Raw genomic sequence first — 17,406 nt, forward strand, 5'->3', positions numbered from 1 at the left:
TTTTGTCGTGGTTTAATCCTGGCCTGCAAGTGAGCACTACACAGCCGCCCACTACCACAGGGTAGGGTAACAGTGAGAAAGAATATCTTGGGTTGAGATAAAAACAGTTTAATAATAAAAGGACAATTTAAAAAATTTTGGAAGGGAATAAAACTGAGAAGAAAATAATTGCTAAGAAATAAAAGTGATGCGAAAGAAAACAACTGCTCACCACCAACCTCCCAACCACTCCATGCCCACCAGTCCCCAGCACCGTCCACCCCCCACCCCACCAACTGCCCCCCAATTTTATTGCTGAACACAATGTGATATGGTCTGCCAGATCCCTTAGGTCAGTTGGGGTCAGCTGTCCCAGCTCTTGTCCCCTCCCAACTCCTTCTGACTGCCACGCTCAGCTGCCTCCAAAAGCCCCGGCTGCGGCTCATCCAGACTCCACTGGTGTCCCGGGGCTGCCGGCACGGCCCGGGGCCGGTGGCACCGTGGCAGGGCGAGCTGGGCACAGGCGGCCGCCACGCGGGGCCCTGCAGCGGGGCCGTGCCCATGGCCCCAGCCCCTCCTGCTGCCCCGTCCTATCCCGCCATCTCCATCAAGCTGCTGGCTCCCATTCCCGACCCCTTCTCCTCGCCGGCGTGCAGTGGCAGCGGTGGCGTCGCAGCTCAGGGGGCCCCGGCGGCCGCCAGGGCCGTGGCTGCCAGGAGGAGCCCCCAGAGGTGCGGGTGGTCCCCAGGGATGCTCCAGCCTGGGGGTGCTGGAGAGGGGGAGAGTCAGGGACAGCCGGGGGGCTCAGGGGGGCCCTGACTGGGGTGGTCCTCCCAGGCAGATCACCTGTGCTGAAGGCACAGGGCCAGCTCTTGAATCTCGTCTTTGGTGGTGTTGGGTTGGTGGTTGGACTTGATGATCTTAGAGGCCTTTTCCAATCCTAATGATTTAATGATTCTCTGCCAAAGAAACCAACTCTGTCTGCTCCTCGTCTGACCCAACCGTGCCGTGCCACGGTGTGCCAAGCTGTGCTGCGCCATGCCATGCCGTGCTGTGCTGTGCCACGCCGTGCCATGCTGCCAAGGGTCCCCATTGCAAACCCCAGGGCAGAGCGGCTGAGAGACCCCCAGGGACGCACGCCCAAAGGCAGGCTCCCCCCGTTGCCCTCCCCGCGATCAAGACCCCCCTTTCCCGGCAGAGCTGGTGGGATGGGGTCACCCCGGCCCCAGCCCCTGCACCCCACCAGTGGGGAGGGACCCCGTCCCGCAGGGACCCCACCTTTCACCAACTCGCAGTTGTAGGTGCTGAGCACGTCCTGGGAGCGGAGGTGGATGAGGGCTCTGTCCCCATCATGGGCGACGTCGGTGACCTCGAAGCGCTCGAAGGGTGGGATGAGGACCTCCTCCTCCTCGGGGAAGAAGGAGAAGTCCCTGATGGGGATGCCGTAGCAGGTCTCAACCGAGAAGAAGGTGTCCCGGCCAAAGGGGAGCGTGCTCTCGTTCCGGAGGGAGGCGGAGGTGAAGTGGCCGAAGCGCATGGACTGATGGCGCTGGGCAGTGAAGCGGATTCCCTGGACACCTCGGTAGACGTGGTGGCATTGGCGGGGCCGGGCATCCCGCAGGACACGCAGGGCCTCGCTCAGGAGGAAATGCAGCGCCTTGAAGCCGAAGGCACTGAGGTATTCCCTGCGGGAGCGCCCAGCCTCACGCACGGCTGCGTTGAACGCCCGGTGCAGGGGCCCCTGCTGGGTGTACGCCAGGAGGGCGACCGCCTGCTTTGGCCGCAGCACCAGCGGCTGGGGGACACGGTACTGCCGGCTCCTCCATTCGGCAGCAGCCTGGGTCCAAGCATTGGCATAGACGCTGTTGTTGGCGAACTCGGTGCGGTTGAGCTCCTCCAGCTCCTCCTCCATCATGCGGCTGCAGCCCCGGTACTGGTCGTCGAAGGAGGTGGGGGCCATGTCCAGCGCCAGCTCCTTGACAGGGTCGAGGTCTCGCCGGCGGTGGGATCCACTGACGGCCAGGGTCCCGGCCAGCAGCACCAAGCCCAGCGCCAGATGCTCCATGGTGGCCAGAGCCGCCCACGGGAGCCCCCGGGTGCTGCGGTGCCGTGGGCAGGGAAGCAGCCGGCTCCCCTGCAAGTAGCCAGGGAAGTGGGGGAGCAAGAGCAGGGTCAGCTCAGGGAGGGCAGCAGGGGCTGGGAGGGGGCTGCCAAGAGAAGCAGGGCAGGCTGGGAGAAAGCACTCAGTAATTGCCTCCCTGGCCAGGGGCACCCGCTTGGCACACGTCCCGGCACCAGCTGAGACCCCAACCCGGCACGGCCGAGACCCCGATCCCGTTACTTGCGTTAAACCCTGCCAAAAGGCGTCCGTCCCCGGAGCCTGGCAGCACGGTCCCGGCAGCCTGCAGGTCTGCGGCGTCACCCACTGGAGCAAACCCCTCCAGGAGTCCCAGTGAGAAGCGTTACCCGCCCCCCGCGGTGGGTGTGCGGTCGAGGTGCTGCTCCCCGCTCCTGCAGCACCCAGACCCTCGGGGCCCGCCTGCCACCGGCTGGGGAAGCGAGAAGGGGCCACTCGCTCTTGCTTTTTATAGCAGCCCTGGCCAGGATTGCTCGGGCACAGATCCAGCCCCCAGTTCTCTCCTCGTGGTTATTTTTACTGTCCCCTTTCCCGAGCGCCCAGAGCAGTCACTGCCCCCTCCAGCCTTGCAGCGGTCAGGAAACCCCCAAGAGATAAATTGCCTTTGCTTTAACATGGGTGCAGGCACCATCCTGCCGAGGGCTCTGTCTCATCCGGCAGGAGCCGATGCTGATCCTGCCCTGCTGACCCAGGACATGCTGCATGACTGACCCCCCTGTCACCCTCCTGAGGACGGGGCAGGTTGTGGCACAGGTGACACGGAGGCGTTGGTGGCACTGGCAGGGGCATTCCTGGTGGGTGAGCCCCTGCCTGCAGCCCCCAGGCTTTGGAGGGAGTTAGAGGCAGGAGGCAGGGCAGGGTGCAGGTAGCACGGCTGGGGACAGCCCAGTCCCTGTCCGCCCTGGCAGGAGCAGCTCTGGGCCGACGACCTGTCCCTGCCCAGTGCTTAAAGACACAGGGAGAGACAGAGGTAACAAAGTCTGGGGGAGATCAGAGCCAGTGCTGCAAAGGAGCCCTGAAACAAGCAAAATCCTAAGGGATGTGGACCCTCAAAGCCCTAGCAGGGAGCAGAGAAGCCTGAGGCAGTGGGGAAGTGGAAGATAAACCACAGAGCGGCCACAACAACCCCAGGTTCTCCACCATGGGGGGTCCTGCTGCCTCCCCCGGGGCCCCCTCAGGTGGGCTGGCCTGGCCAGGGATGGGGGGCACAGCTGACCGCGCCTGGCCCAGGGGACGCTGCAGCCCAACTGGCATCGCTCTGCCCGCTCAGATGGGGGGGCTTTTCCAACGCAGCCGTTGGTCAGGCCCTGCCTGGGCATCGCCTGGCTCCGCTGCTGGCGCCGGCCGCTCGGGCTCCTCATGGGCTTTGGTGCTTTAGTTCCCATCACTAATGAAACTCTCTTTGTCTCAAGCCAAGACGTTCCTTTATTGCTCGCATTTGCCCTCATGATTCTGCCCCCATCCCGCGGCGGGGTCGAGCAGCTGACAGGGGCTGGGCTGCTGCCCGGGGTCACGCAGCCGGGGGCTGGGCCGAGCAGGGAGGGACCCGCGCTGGGTTCGGGCACCATCTGGGCTCAGCATCCAGGGGATCTTCTGCGACTTCAAAGCTCTGGCCACTGCTGCTCTTGGCTGGAGGGCAGCACTCTGGGCACCCACCCCACCTGAAATGTTAAAAATTAGATTTGCTATATTTCTCGTGGTCTGGTTCATACATTAATCCCGCAGCTGAGGGTGTGGCCCTCTCAGTCATCTGTATGTATTAGGGTCATGCTGCAGACCCTGCCCCAGCCCCGCTGCCCTTCTCTGGACACGCTCCAGCCCCTCCAGGCCCTTCTTGTCCCGAGGGGCCCAAACCTGAGCCCAGCATTCGAGGTGGGGCCTCCCCAGTGCCCAGCACAGGGGCCCCATCCCTGCCCGGCTCCTGCTGGCCACCCCAGCGCTGACACAAGCCCGGGGGCTGGTGGCCTCCTTGGCCACCCGGGCACTGCTGGCTCATGCCCAGCCGGCTGTCAGCCAGCACCCCCAGGGCCTTCTCCGCCGGGCACTTCCCAGCCCCTCTGCCCCAGGCCTGGGGCGCTGCCTGGGGTTGGTGTGACCCAAGGGCAGGACCCGGCACTGGGCCTTGTTAAACCTCACACAACTGGCCTCGGCCCATGATCCAGCCTGTGCAGGTCCCTCTGCAGAGCCTTCCTGCCCTCCAGCAGATCGACACTCCTGCCCAGCTTGGTGTCATCTGCAGACTTACTGAGGGTGTCCTCAATGCCCTCATCCAGATCATCAGAGAAGATATTGAACAGGACTGACCCCAACACTGAGCCCTGGGGAACACCACTCGTGACCGGCGGCCAACTGGATGTGACTCCATTCACCACCACTCTCTCGGCTCAGCCACCAGCCAGTTTTTACCCAGCGAAGAGTACACCCATCCAAGCCATGAGCCACCAGCTTCTCTGGGAGGATGCTGTGGGAGACAGTGTCAGAGGTTTTGCTAAAGCCCAGGTAAACAACATCCACAGCCTTTCCCTCACCCACCAGCCAGGTCACCTGGTCATAGGAGATCAGGCTGGTTAGGCAGGACCTGCCTTTCATGAAGCCATGCTGGCTGGGCCTGATCCCCTGGCTGTCCTGCACCTCCCTAGTGAGCTCACTCAAGATGAGCTGCTCCATGACCTTCCCCGGTACTGAGGTCAGGCTGACAGGTCTGTAGTTCCCCAGATCCTCCTTCTGGCCCTTCTTGTAGATGGGTGTCACATCCGCAAGCCTCCAGGCATCTGGGACCTCCCCTGTTAACCAGAGCTGCTGATAAATGATGGAGAGGCTTGGCGAGCTCCTCTGCCAGCTCCCTCAGTACTCCTGGGTGGGTCCCATCTGGCCTCATCGACTTGTGAGTGTCCAGGTGGAGCAGCAGGTTGTAAACTGCTTCCTCCTGGATTATGGGGGGTTTGTTCTGCTCCTCGTCCCTGCCTTCCAGCTCCGGGCGCTGAATACCTTGGGGATACTGGTCTGGCATTTAAAGACTGAATCAAAGAATGTATTTAGTACCTCAGACTTTTCCTCATCCTCTGCATCCAATAAAGGATGGAGATTCTCTTTGGTTCTCTTTTTGTTGTTAATAGATTTGTAAAAACATTTTTTGTTACCCCTTACAGCAGTGGTCAGGTGGAGCTCTACTGGGCTTTTGCCTTTCTCATTTTCTCTCTGCAAGACCTTACGAGGCCTCTGTACTCTTCTGGAGTTGCCTGACCCTTCTTCCAAAAGCGGTAGACTCTCCTTTTTTCCCTGAATGCCAGCAAAAGCTCTCTGTTCAGCCAGGGCGGTCAGCTTCCCTGTCGGTTCGTCTTGCAGCACTTGGGGACACCTGCTCCGGCACCTGCAAGACTTTCTTCTTGAAGAATGCCCAGCCTTCCTGGGCCCCTTTGCCCTTCAGTACCGCCTCCCAAGGGACTCTCCCAACCAATGCCCTCAATAGGCCAAAGCCTGCCCTCAGGAAGCCCATGGTAGTGGTTCTGCTGACGCCCCTTCTTACTTCACCAAGGATTCAGGACTCAATCAGATCATGGTCACTAAGCCCAAGACGGCCTCCAACCACCGCATTCTCCCACCAATCCATCTCTGTGTGCAGACAGCAGGGCAAGCAAGGCACCTCCACTGGTAGGCTCACTGACCACCCTGTGTCAGGAAGGTCTCTTGCACATACTCCAGGAACCTCCTGGACTGTTTCTTCTCTGCTGTGTTGTATTTCAAGACACCTGGTAACTTGAAGTCCCCCACTAGAACAAGGGCAACCGATTGTGATATTTCTGCCAGCTGCTTGTAGAACACTTCATCTACCTCTTCATCCTGGTTGGGTGGTCTATAACAGACTCCCAGCACCATGGCTGCCTTCTGGCCCTTCCCACTCATCCTTACCCAGAAGCACTCGACCTTATCATCACAATCGCTAAGCTCTATGCAACTGAAGCACTCCCTAACATACAGAGCCACCCAACCACCCCTCCTTTCTTGCCTATCCCTTCTGAAGAGCTAATAGCCATCCATTGCAGCACTGCGGTCGTAAGAGTCATGCCACCATGTCTCTGTGATGGCAACTAAGTCATCACTATCCCGCTGCACAATGGCTTCCAGCTCCTCCTGTTTGTTGCCCATGCTGCATGCATTGGTGTAGATGCACTTGAGCTGGGCTATCGGTTTCACCCCCAACCCTGGCATGCCACCTCTAGGCTCCTCTCTGGTAGGCCTGGTTGTATCCCCTTCCCCCTTTGAACCTAGTTTAAAGCCCTCTTGATGAGCCCCACCAACTCATGAGCAAGAATTGTTCTCCCCCTTTGAGACAGCTGAACTCCATCTGCCGCCAGCAGGCTCGGTGCCATGTAAACCTCGCCATGATCAGAAAAACCAAAATTCTACCGATGGCACCAGCCTCTGAGCCACGCGTTAATCAGATTAGTTTTCCTGTTCCTGTCAGTATTATTCTTCCCTGCCACTGATGGGATTGAGGAAAACAGTACCTGCGCCCCCAATCCTTCAACTAGTTGCCCCAGCGCCCTGAAGTCCCTTTTGAGTTCTCTTCAGCTTCTCTCCGCAACCTCATCACTGCCCACCTGCATAACCAGTACTGGGTAATAATCAGAGGGCCGAACCAGACCAGGGAGCTTCCTAGTAACATCTCTAATCCTGGTCCCAGGGAGGCAGCAGACTTCCCTGTGGGATGGGTCTGGTCAGCATGTTGGGCCCTCTGTCCCCCTCAGAAGGGAATCATCTACAACAATTACCCTCCTTTTCTTCTTAACATGGGCAGCCATAATGCACGGGGCTGACTGACTCTCCCTAGGAACCCCCAGGACGGACCTTCACCTACATCCTCATTTGCCTGGCCCTCAAGTTCCAGAGCCCCATATCTGTTGTGCAGGGGCAGCTGGGAAGGTGAGGGAGGCCAGGAGGGGATTCGCCTGCCGCCCCGAGCAGGGACCTCTTTCCATTCCTGATTTTTCCCTCCTGATGCTTGGTGGCAGGGTGGCAGGAGATTCTCTGCTTCCTGTGGAGCTTCTTGTGGAGCCTTAGCCCCAGGGATGGTACAGTGCGGCTCCACCAATCTATCTCCCTCTCACACTCCCTGATGCTCCTTAACCTTTCCGCTTCTTCCTTCAGCTCTGCCACCAGGCTGACCAGATCACCCCCCTGGTCACACTGCAAGCAGCTGCTGTCTCTGCTGCCCTCTGATGCGAATGCCAGGCTCAGGCACTGCCTTCAGCCAGACCCTGACAGCTGTGTGTTTGTGCGGGGGCTCCATCTGAGTCGCCACATTCCTTCTGGCAGCGGTTCTCAGGCGAGCGGAGACCATGGCCGGGGGCCTCTCCTGGGCGGGCGATGACCACTACCTGAGTGACTCGCCAGAGCCCTTAGAGCCGGGAAGGGGCCTGCGCCCCGCCCGCTCGAACCGCCGCGCCGCGGCCTACTCGCTCGCGCTCTCTGCGGGCCGTGCGGGGGCGTTTTCCCGCCTTCGCTCCTGTCCCCGCCCACGCTGAGGCAGAGCTGCCTCACCTCAGGCGTTCCCGCCTTCCCGCTCTGAGGGGGGGCTGCGCTACCCTCGCTCTCCTGCGCTTTTGGTTTTGCCTTCGCGCTTTTTGCTGCGGTTTTGACGCTTCCGGAAGGATCCTCCGGCGCGACCCTCCGCTCCGGAACCCTTCGTCTCAGTACACTGGGTTTTAAACTGCCACCTTCACTCTTGTCCCCACACACGCTGAGGCAGAGCTGCCTCACCTCAGCCTTGGCACCGTGACTGCCTCCCTGGGGAGCCTGTGCCAGGGCTCCACCACCCTCTGGGGGAAGGACCTTCTCCTAATGCCCAGCCTCACCCTCCCCTGGCACATCTCCCTGCCATTCCCTCGGGCCCTGGCGTTGGTCACCAGAGAGAAGAGACCAGCCCTGCCCCTCCTCCTGCCCTCGGGAGGGAGCTGCAGAGCGCCATGAGGCTGCCCTCGGCCTCCTCTGCTCCAGCTGAACAAACCCAGGGACTCCAGCCGCTCCTCGTACGGTTTCCCCTCTAAACCCTTCCCCAGCTCCGTGGCCTCCTCGGGACACTCTCCAGTAGCTTTATACCCTCCATGTCCTGCGGCGCCCAACGCTGCCCACAGCGCTCAGGGTGAGGCCGCCCCAGCGCGGGGCAGAGCGGGACAATCCCCCCCTCGCCCGGCTGCGATGCAGGGCTCGGTGCCCCCCAGGGCACGGCTGGCCCTCTGGGCTGCCAGGGCATGCTGTTCCACCTGCCGTCGGCCAGAGCCCCCAGGTCCCTCTGCAGAGCTGCTCCCCAGCCCCTCGTGCCCCCGTCTGTCTGTATCCCCAGGGCTGCCGCGCCCCAGGGGCAAAATCCAGCACTTGCCCTTGTTAAACTCCATACGGCTGGTGGTTGCCCAGCTCTCCAGCCTGCCCAGATCCCTCTGCAGGGCCTCCCTGCCCTTGAGAGCGTCAACAGCTCCTCCCAATTTTGTGCCATCGGAAAGTTAATTAATATTCCTTCCAGTCCCGTGTCCAAGTCATTTACAAACAGATTAATGAGTGCTGGCCCCAAGATGGATCCCTGTGGAACCCCACTAGTGACCGGCTGCCAGCCCGATGTAACCCCCATTTACTGTGACCCTTTGAGCCCGACCCATCAGCCAACTGCTCACCTGCTGCGTTACGTGCTTATCCAGCTGCGTGCTGGACATTTTGTCCAGGAGGAGACTGTGAGAGACAGTATCGAAAGCTTTACTGAAATCCAAAAAGGTCACATTGACTGGCTTCCCTTGGCCAGCTGAGTGGGTGACCTTGTCATAAAAGGAAATCAAGTTTGTTAAACAGGACTTTCCCATCGTGAACCCGTGCTGGCTGGGACCAATGACTTTTGTCTCTTAGTGCTTTTCAATAACTCCCAGAATAACCTCCATCATTTTGCCAAGCACAGCAGTGAGACTGACGGCCCTGTAGTTACCAGGCTCATCCCAGTTGCCCTTCTTGAAGACTGGGACAACATTTGCCAGCTTCCCGTCAACTGGGACCTCTCCAGATTCCCAAGAGCACTGAAAAGTCATTGAGAGAGGTCTTGCTATGACATCAGCCAGTTCTTTAAGTACCCTTGGATGAATCCCATCAGACTCCATCAATTTACAGGGATCCAGCTGGAGGAGCAAGTCCTGCACAAGTTCAGGGTTCGTTAGTTTATCATTCCCACAGTCATGGTTCTCTAGCCCAGGGCTCTGGGGCTCCCTGAGCCCACCATTGTGTTGAAGACCGAGGCGAAGAAAGCATTAAATGTTTCCCTTGTCTATGGCCCTGCTTGTGAGGTGACCGTTCTCATCAAGAAATGGGCCAATGTTATTTCTGGCCTGCCTTTTGCCATTAATGTATTTCAAAAAGCCCTTCTTATCGTCCCTCAGAGTACTGGCCACCTTCAACTCTAACAGAGCTTTGGCCGCACGTATTTCCTCCCTGCAGTGGAGAACAGCATCCCTAGAGTCCTCCCATGTTGCCTGACATTGCTTCAACTGGACATATAGTTTCTTTGTTCTCCTATTTCTAGAAGATCCCTGCTTAGCCAAGCAGCCTTCTGCCTTGCCTGCTTGACTCCATACACTTAGGGATTGCCTGCTCCTGTGCTTTTAGGAGGTGGTCATTAAAAAGCAACCAGTGCTGATGGACCCCAGCACCTTCAAAATATTTTCCCCAGGGGACCTTACTAAGTAGTTGCCAGAGTGACCTGAAGCCTGCTCGCCTCATGTCCAGAGCTGAGGTCTCCGTCACCTCCTGAGCAAGATGTGCCAGGGCTTGGGCAGCCTCACGAAGTCCAGTGTTCCCCAATGTGCACAGGACTCCTACTGTCTGGATACCTGCGGCTCCTTCTGCGCAGCCCCATGGAGCTTCTCCTTCCCGGCCCCATGGAGCCGGCAACATGCAGCCCCTTGGGGCTACTCCTGTCCAGTTCCACTGTGCTCCTGCCCAGAGCCTTGGCGCTGTGTCTGCCCAGTGTCATGGAGGCAGCAGGACCCCCCATGGAGGAGAACGTGGGAGCGAAGTGGCTGACTCGGATACACACCGCGTCCCCTCTGCCCCAGGCTTCTCTGCTCCCTGCTGGGGCTTTGGGGCTCCTGCTGGCTTTTGGGGGTCTGCATTCCGGGGATTTTGCCCCTGTGGGGGGGCTCCCTTGCAGCATGCATCTCGCACCCGCAGCTGCAGGATTGGTGAATGAACCACAGCACCAGGAGTAGCGGAAACATTTAATTTTTAATATTTCAGATGGGGTGGCGGCCCCGGGGCTTCCGGGCCCCGCACTGCTCGGACCCTCATTAGTCGCTGCTGTCGCTGCTGCTGGAGTACCAGCTCTGCCACCACGAGGGCTTGCGGATGCGGGTGTAATGGGGCTCGAAGTGGCATCTCCACCAGGCCTTCAGGGAGCACCAGAGCCGGGTACAGCCCTCCCGAAGGCACTGCGCTACCGGGCACAGCCATGGGGAAGCTTGGCCGTGCGCCCTGCCTGTGGGCACCCATTGCCGCCAGGGACTGGGCTCCGCAGGGGGGCTCCTGTCCCGAGCAGTGGGGGTGCTCCTGTCCAGGCCTGTGGAGCTGCTCCTGCCTGGCCGCATGGAGCTGCTCCCCCTCCATTCCAGTGGGCTCACTCTTTCTGGCTCCCTGTGGCTCCTTCTGCGCAGCCCCATGGAGCTTCTCCTTCCTGGCCCCATGGAGCTGGCAACATGTAGCCCCTTGGGGCTACTCCTGTCCAGTTCCACCATGCTCCTGCCCAGAGCCTTGGCGCTGTGTCTGCCCAGTGTCATGGAGCTGCTGCTCTTCACTTCTCCCGTGGTCCTGCTGCCCAGCCCCGTGGGGCTGCTCATGCCCAACTCTGTGGGGCTGCTCCTTTCCTGCTCCATAGAGTGGGTCCTTTTGAGTCCCGTGCAGATGCCACTGTCCATCTCCATGGAGCTGCTGCTCTTCACTTCTCCCGTGGTCCTGCTGCCCAGCCCCACACGGCTGCTCATGCCCGACTCTGTGGGGCTGCTCCTTTCCTGCTCCATAGAGTGGGTCCTTTTGAGTCCTGTGCAGATGCCACTGTCCATCTCCATGGAGCTGCTGCTCTTCACTTCTGCCGTGGTCCTGCTGCCCAGCCCCGTGGTCCTGCTGCTCCTTCCCAGCTCCATGGGGCTGCTCCTTCCCAGCTCCATGGGGCTGCTCCTTCCCAGCTCCGTGGGGCTGCTCCTCTCAGCCTTGTCCGTGTCCCCATCCACAGCGTTGTTCGTGGCCACGTCCACGTCCACCCCCGGCAGCTCCTCCACAGCGCACTGGGGCCACGCTCTGGCCTCCAGCAGCCCCGGCTGGTCTTGCACCTCCATGCTGGCGTGGGGCTGGCAGGGCTCCCCGGGAGGGGTCCCACCGCAGGACCCCCTGCTGTCCTCCGCCATCCCTTGCCGCTGGGTCAGTACTTTCCGCAGCAGCTCACAGCGCTGCTCGGTCGCTGCTGTGGTGTCCCGGATGGCTCGGATGAGCTCCAGGACAAGCTCTTCACTGAGCGGGGCCGTGGCTGGGGGGCTGCTGGGGGGCGGCTCCAAGTCACTCTGTGCCCTGTCCCCACTGTCCGCGGGAGCCTGCTCTTGCTCGGTCGCCGCTGGCACCTCCACTGGAGGCTCCTGGCGAGGGGCTGGCCCCGGCTCCCTCACCGGCCCCTTGACAGCCTTCGGAGACCAGGGGAATCTTGAGCGGGTGGGCGCTGCCAGCTCCGCCATCGCACCGGGCCAGGGCTCCGGGAAGGAGTAGAGGGAGCCCATGGAAATGGAGCTGCCCCACGACTCGGAGGCCAGGGAGCCCAGGGAGTCCATGGAGGCCAGCGGGGCACACGGGGACAGGCGATCCCTGCTCCAGGCGTCCGCTCTCGCCCTGCAGAGGAGGAGAGGGAAGAGACCCTGCTGCAGCCCGGCCCCTCCCGCAGGACCCACGGGCATCACCCGCTCCTCGGCCGGCGAGCAGGGCTCCCCAGCACGGGCAGGGGCAGGGCATGGGGTGGGGGTGTGGGTCAGGGTCTGAGGGTCTCTCCCAGCACTCACCACATCTCTGGGTTCAATGTGGGATTCCCCACTCCTCCATGTTCCCAAGAAGCACCTGCCAAGGGAGGAGATGGAGTGAGTGGCCGGCAGCCCCCGGCACAGCCGCGGGTCAGGGCTGCCGTGGGGTGTCGGCCGTTTGCAGGGCGCTCGGTGCCGGGGCCGCTCACCGCTCTCTTCCTGCGGCCGCGCTCTTGCCGCGCTCCTCCGGCGCATCGAATTCTTCCAGGATCTCTGCAGGATACGCAGAAGCTGGGTGAGATGGGAGCAGCTCCCGGCCCCACGCTGCAGCCCCCCATGCCTCTCCGTGCCACATGAGGTCACAACAGGCCGCCCCACCCCACCCCACGGCACAGCACAGCGCAGTGGTCACCTACCCATTGCCGCTTGGCCCACAGCAATGCCGCGACCGTGCTGAGCTGCAGCACCAGCATCAGGATCGGGAGCAGCTCGGCCGGGATGGGGCCGTTGGAGCGCCCCATGGCACCGGCTCTGGTGCAGTTGTGACTCTGCGAGTCACCAGCAGAAGCCTGCGATGCAGATCCCCAGTGACCTCCTGGGGCCCCAGGGACAGAACGCCAACACTGCCGGTGTGGCAGAGGCTGAGGCTGCAGTCTGCCGAGACGATGCCAGACTGCGGTGCCCACCGCCTGCTGCCTGCTCCGGCGGGGCCCCGCCCCCCCCTTTTATAGTCCGGCAGGTGGGCAGAGCCCCCTTTGAGACAGCGTGGGCAGGCAGAGACCCCTTTGAGACAGCATGGGCAGGCAGAGACCCCTTTGTGACAGCATGGGCTGGCAGAGCATCATCTGCCACACCTGCTGCCCCCCGCACCCTTCCTCGGCTGGTGTGGGCAGATGCGAGGGGCTCAGGAGGGGCCGGGACGTCCCCCTGCAGATCAGGGGTGACAGCTGGTGGAAGCCCATGCTCTGCAGGACGAGGGACCCTGGGGGGCCTTCCCGGGGGGGACAAGGAGGAAGAGGAGGAGGAGAAGGCCCGCCACCGCTGGCCCTCCAGCCAAGAGCAGCAGCGGCCAGAGCTTTGAAGTTGCAGAAGATCCCCTGGATGCTGAGCCCAGATGGTGCCCGAAGCCAGCGCGGGTCCCTCCCTGCTCGGCCCAGCCCCCGGCTGCGTGACCCCAGTGTTGTGTTAATAGTAAGAGTCTGAGGAGTGGCTGGGGGGAGACCCTACCGTTGAGTCACGAGGCTCACACAGGACCCCTTTGCTTTCTAAACTCCTCCAAGAGGAGTTAGGCGTGGCTAAGCCCAGTCTTAGTCTTAGACTTGGTCAATGTTTTTTTCCTAAGGGTTGAAGAAGTATTTGTTGTTAGTCACTAATCTGGCAGATGCGCAGGCCAGTTGTGTTCAATGAGACCCATTAAGGCTAGATTAATGAATAGTGCAATTCATTAAAGCAACAAATACTCAGGTTCTTTGTATTACTGGTGATAAATCTGATGGTTATAAAACACACATAAATACCAACCCCTTCCCTGGGGAGATTATTCCCATGGTGACTGTCCTCACTGTGAAAAATTTCCCTCTCATGTCCAACCGGAATCTCCCCAAGAACAACTTGTGTCCATCCCCCCTTGTCCTCTCCATGGGACTCTGTGTAAAAAGGGAGTCTCCATCTTCTCTGTAGCTGCCCCTTAAGTACTGGTACATGGGGATGAGATCCCCTCTGAGCCTCCTTTTCTCAAGGCTGAACAAACCCAGCTCTCCCAGCCCATCCTCATACGGCAGCTGCCCAGTCCTCTGATCATCCTGGTGGCCCTTCTCTGGACCCCTTCCAGCCTGGCCACATCCTTTTTGTACAGCGGGGACCAGAACTGCACACAGCACTCCAGGTGTGGCCTGGCCAGCGCTGAGTAGAGCGGGATGATGACTTCTTTCTCTCTGCTGGCGATGCCCTTTTTGATGCAGCCCAGCGCCCTGTTGGCCTTCTTGGCCACAGCAGCCACTGTTGGCTCATGTTGAGCTTCCCCCCACCAGAACCCCCAGGTCCCTTCCCACAGAGCTGCTCTCCAGCCAGGTGGATCCCAGTCTGTGCTGCACTCCTGGATTGTATTTTCCCAGGTGCATGATCTTACACTTGTCCTTGTTGAACTTCATATGGTTCTTGCTGGCCCACTCCTCCAGCCTATCCAGATCTCCCTGCAGAGCAGCTCTCCCTTCTGGAGTGTCTACTTCCCTGCTCAGTTTGGTGTCATCAGCAAACTTCATCGGGCTATACCTGATCCCATTATACAGATCACTTATGAAGATGTTGAATAACATTGGGCCCGATATTGATCCCTGGGGGATCCCACTTCTGAGAGGTCACCACTTCGAGAAAGAGCTCTTTACCACCACCCTTTGGGTGCGGCCTGTCAGCCAGTTCCCCACCCACTGCACAGACCACTTGTCTAGGCCATAACACATCAATTTCTCCAGGAGGAGGCTGTGGGGGACCGTATCAAAGGCCTTGGAGATGTCCAGGTAGACAATGTCCACCGCCCGCCCCATGTCAACCAGGCAGGTCAATTTGTCATAGAAGGCCACCAGGTTTGTCAGGCACGATCTGCCCTTAGTGAAGCCATGTTGGCTTTTCCCAATCACGTGCTGCAATTGACTTGTGATGGCCCTCAGGAGGATTCGTTCCATAACTTTCCCAGGGATTGAAGTAAGGCTGATGGGCCTATAGTTACCCAGATCCTCCCTCGAGCCCTTCTTGTAGGTAGGGGTAACTTTTGCCTTCCTCCAGTCCTCAGGGACATCCCCCGTTCTCCATGATTTCTCAAAGATTATGGAGAGTGGCCTTGCAATGATGTCAGCCAGCTCTCTCAACGCCCTCGGGTGGAAGGCGTCAGGGCCCTTCGATTTGTAGGGGTCAAGCTCCTGTAATAATTCATGTGCTGACTCTTCCTTCACTGATGGTGGGTCAGTGTTTGGATCAACCGGGAATTTCATTCCCAAAGCCTGGGACCTGACAATGTTGGTAAAGACAGAGGTGAAGAAAGCGTTGAGGACCTCTGCCTTTTCAGCATCGTTGGTGATTGAGTCTCCTCTTCTCTTTAACAGTGGGCCTGTGTTTGTTTACCTTCTGTTTCTGCTTGTGGTTGACATACCTGAAGGAACCTTTCTTGTTATTTTTGACATCTACAGCCAGTTTCAATTTGAGCTGGGCTTTTGCTTTTCTAACTGCATCTCTGCACCCTCTGGCAATGCCCTTGTAGTTCTCGATGGATAATCCTCCACTTCTCCATCTCTGGTGTGCTTCCCTTTTGGATTTGAGTAGACCCAGGAGGTCATGGTTGAGCCAAGGGGGCCTCTGGCTCAGCTTACTTCCCTTTCCTTTGTAGGGGATAAACTGGTTTTGTGCTTCCAATAGAGAGTTCTTGAAGAACTCCCAGCACTCACTAGCTCCTTTGTCTTCCATGGAAGTGTCCCACGGGATCTGTCCCAGCTGAGCCCTGAGTGAACTGAAGTTTGCTCTTCTAAAATCCAGAACCCTTGTCTTATTACTGACCTTCAGCACACTCAGCAGGATCCCAAACTCCACAGTATTGTGGTCGCTGCAGCCAAGGCTGTCACTAACCGAGACATTACAAAGCAGGTTTTCTCAGTTTGTGAACACCAAGTCCGGCAGCGCCTCCTTCCTGGTTGGCACTTCTGACATTTGTATCAGGAAACAGCCCTCTATGCATTCCAGGAACTTGGTGGATGACATGCGAGCTGCCGTATTGCTCTTCCAGCAGATGTCTGGGTAGTTGAAGTCCCCCATTCGGGACCAGGTTCTGTTGGCCGGAAGCTTGCTTTAGTGCCCCAGGCACCTCTTCATCGGCGTTGTCATCATGGTTAGAAGGTCGGTAGCAGATGCCCACCCTGAGGTCCTGCTTGGAGACGACCCCTCTGACCTCAACCGAGATGCATTCAATGGAGCAGTCGCACTCACCATAGTTGACTTCGATACATCTGAGGTTTTCTTTAAGGTAGAGCGCGACTCCTCCACCTCTTCTACCCAGCCTGTCCTTACAAAAGAGCCTATAACCATCCATTGCGATCTCCCAGTCGTTTGAGTTGTCCCACCGTGTTTCAGTTAGTCCTATGATGTCATAACCTTCTGAGTGGGCACGGAGCTACAGTTCCTCCTGTGTAGCTGTACGCTTCTACGGGAGAACTTATCTTGGGCCGCATATCTCCGGGACACAGGGCTCTACCCACCCTGGGGACAGTGATGCACAGACACCAATATGATGGATACAAAATGTCCGTCTATTTGGCTGCGTCACACGCTTATATAGCTCTTGCGGTTCCTGTTCCTGCCACGCCTATGGGGAGGAGTCTATCTTTCCGTCACATCCCGTAATCTTCCGGTCGCCGATCCCTGTCTATTCCCCTACATCTCCCCCTCCCCATGCTACTAAAATTCTGCAAAGCTACTTGCGTAAGCGGATACATATTGCGCTCAGGTCTATATTCATGTAATGCTCGCAGGCGCTCTTTGATTTGTCTTATAACACAGCATAACAATGGTAGCCCACAAGTAACCATGGTTACTACACACAACAAGATCCCCCCAATTATTACTATCCAGTTCCAGTTCATATCTCTCTTTTGCCGCCCTTTCCCAGTGTCGCTCTCGTTGCAATATTGCTTGCGATCTTGTCAAGGAGCTCATTTCTTTTCCCAATGGTACGGCTAGCATGAGGATCCATGTCAGCAGACCCTGCAAAGAGACAACTCAGAGAGGGATTATTCATTGTACATCCTTGCACAGTTCTGCTTTCACACACTTTGCAGGCACCCATTCTATGCGCCCTTCATTCTCAACCGCGGCGTAGCCCCTCCCCAGGCATCTCAGTTTCCATCCTCTCTCCCATTGCTCACTGCCTGGGAACCTTACTCGTACCTGCGGATAGCGCTCGCCTGCTTGAGCCTTGCCAAAGTGCTTCTCCACTGCTGTAACTTGCTCCTGCCCGCGTATAAAATGATTAAGCGAATATAATGCACGCATTAAAATAGTTTGCTGAGCTGCTATGGGTATAGTTCCCTTATACCCCTCCCCCTCCCCAAGCTGCATTATTTTTGCTTTCAAGGTGCGATGAGCGCATTCTACTATTGCCTGCCCTGTGCTATTGTAAGCAATGCCGTGTTTTAATACAATATTCCAAGCTTTACACCATTCTTGGGTACTTCGAGCCCGAAAGCATGGTCCATTATCTGTTTTTATCTCGGTAGGCTT

The 17,406-nt window shown here is 58.7% G+C and overlaps 1 protein-coding gene across 2 annotated transcripts; it reads right to left on the minus strand.

Moving 5' to 3' along the window:
• Positions 1-656: 656 nt before the first annotated feature.
• On the minus strand, positions 657-2,044 carry LOC135311507 (erythroblast NAD(P)(+)--arginine ADP-ribosyltransferase-like). 2 transcript variants are annotated; one of them, XM_064440804.1, is made up of 3 exons: positions 1,253-2,044; positions 826-862; positions 657-739 (listed from the first exon to the last, which is right to left on the minus strand). In XM_064440804.1, exons 1-3 carry the CDS (start codon positions 2,042-2,044, stop codon positions 657-659), a joined length of 912 nt encoding a protein of 303 aa, XP_064296874.1. The 2 variants fall into 2 exon arrangements, with proteins under 2 accessions (XP_064296874.1, XP_064296883.1); XM_064440813.1 differs by lacking the exon at positions 826-862 and having other exon boundaries at positions 1,258-2,044.
• Between the last annotated feature and the right edge of the window lie 15,362 nt (positions 2,045-17,406).

This window comes from Phalacrocorax carbo, chromosome 1 (genome assembly GCF_963921805.1).
Source record: "Phalacrocorax carbo chromosome 1, bPhaCar2.1, whole genome shotgun sequence".
Lineage (NCBI taxonomy): Eukaryota > Metazoa > Chordata > Aves > Suliformes > Phalacrocoracidae > Phalacrocorax > Phalacrocorax carbo.

Bases quoted from the DNA above. Each gene is read 5' to 3' on its own strand.
- LOC135311507 (XM_064440804.1), bottom strand. From the start codon at position 2,044: ATGGAGCATCTGGCGCTGGGCTTGGTGCTGCTGGCCGGGACCCTGGCC. The intron at 863-1,252 runs GTCCCTGCGGGA...ACACCACCAAAG, and splicing joins GCGAGTTGGTGAAAGGTGGG to ACGAGATTCAAGAGCTGGCC. The intron at 740-825 runs GTGATCTGCCTG...CAGCACCCCCAG, and splicing joins GCCCTGTGCCTTCAGCACAG to GCTGGAGCATCCCTGGGGAC.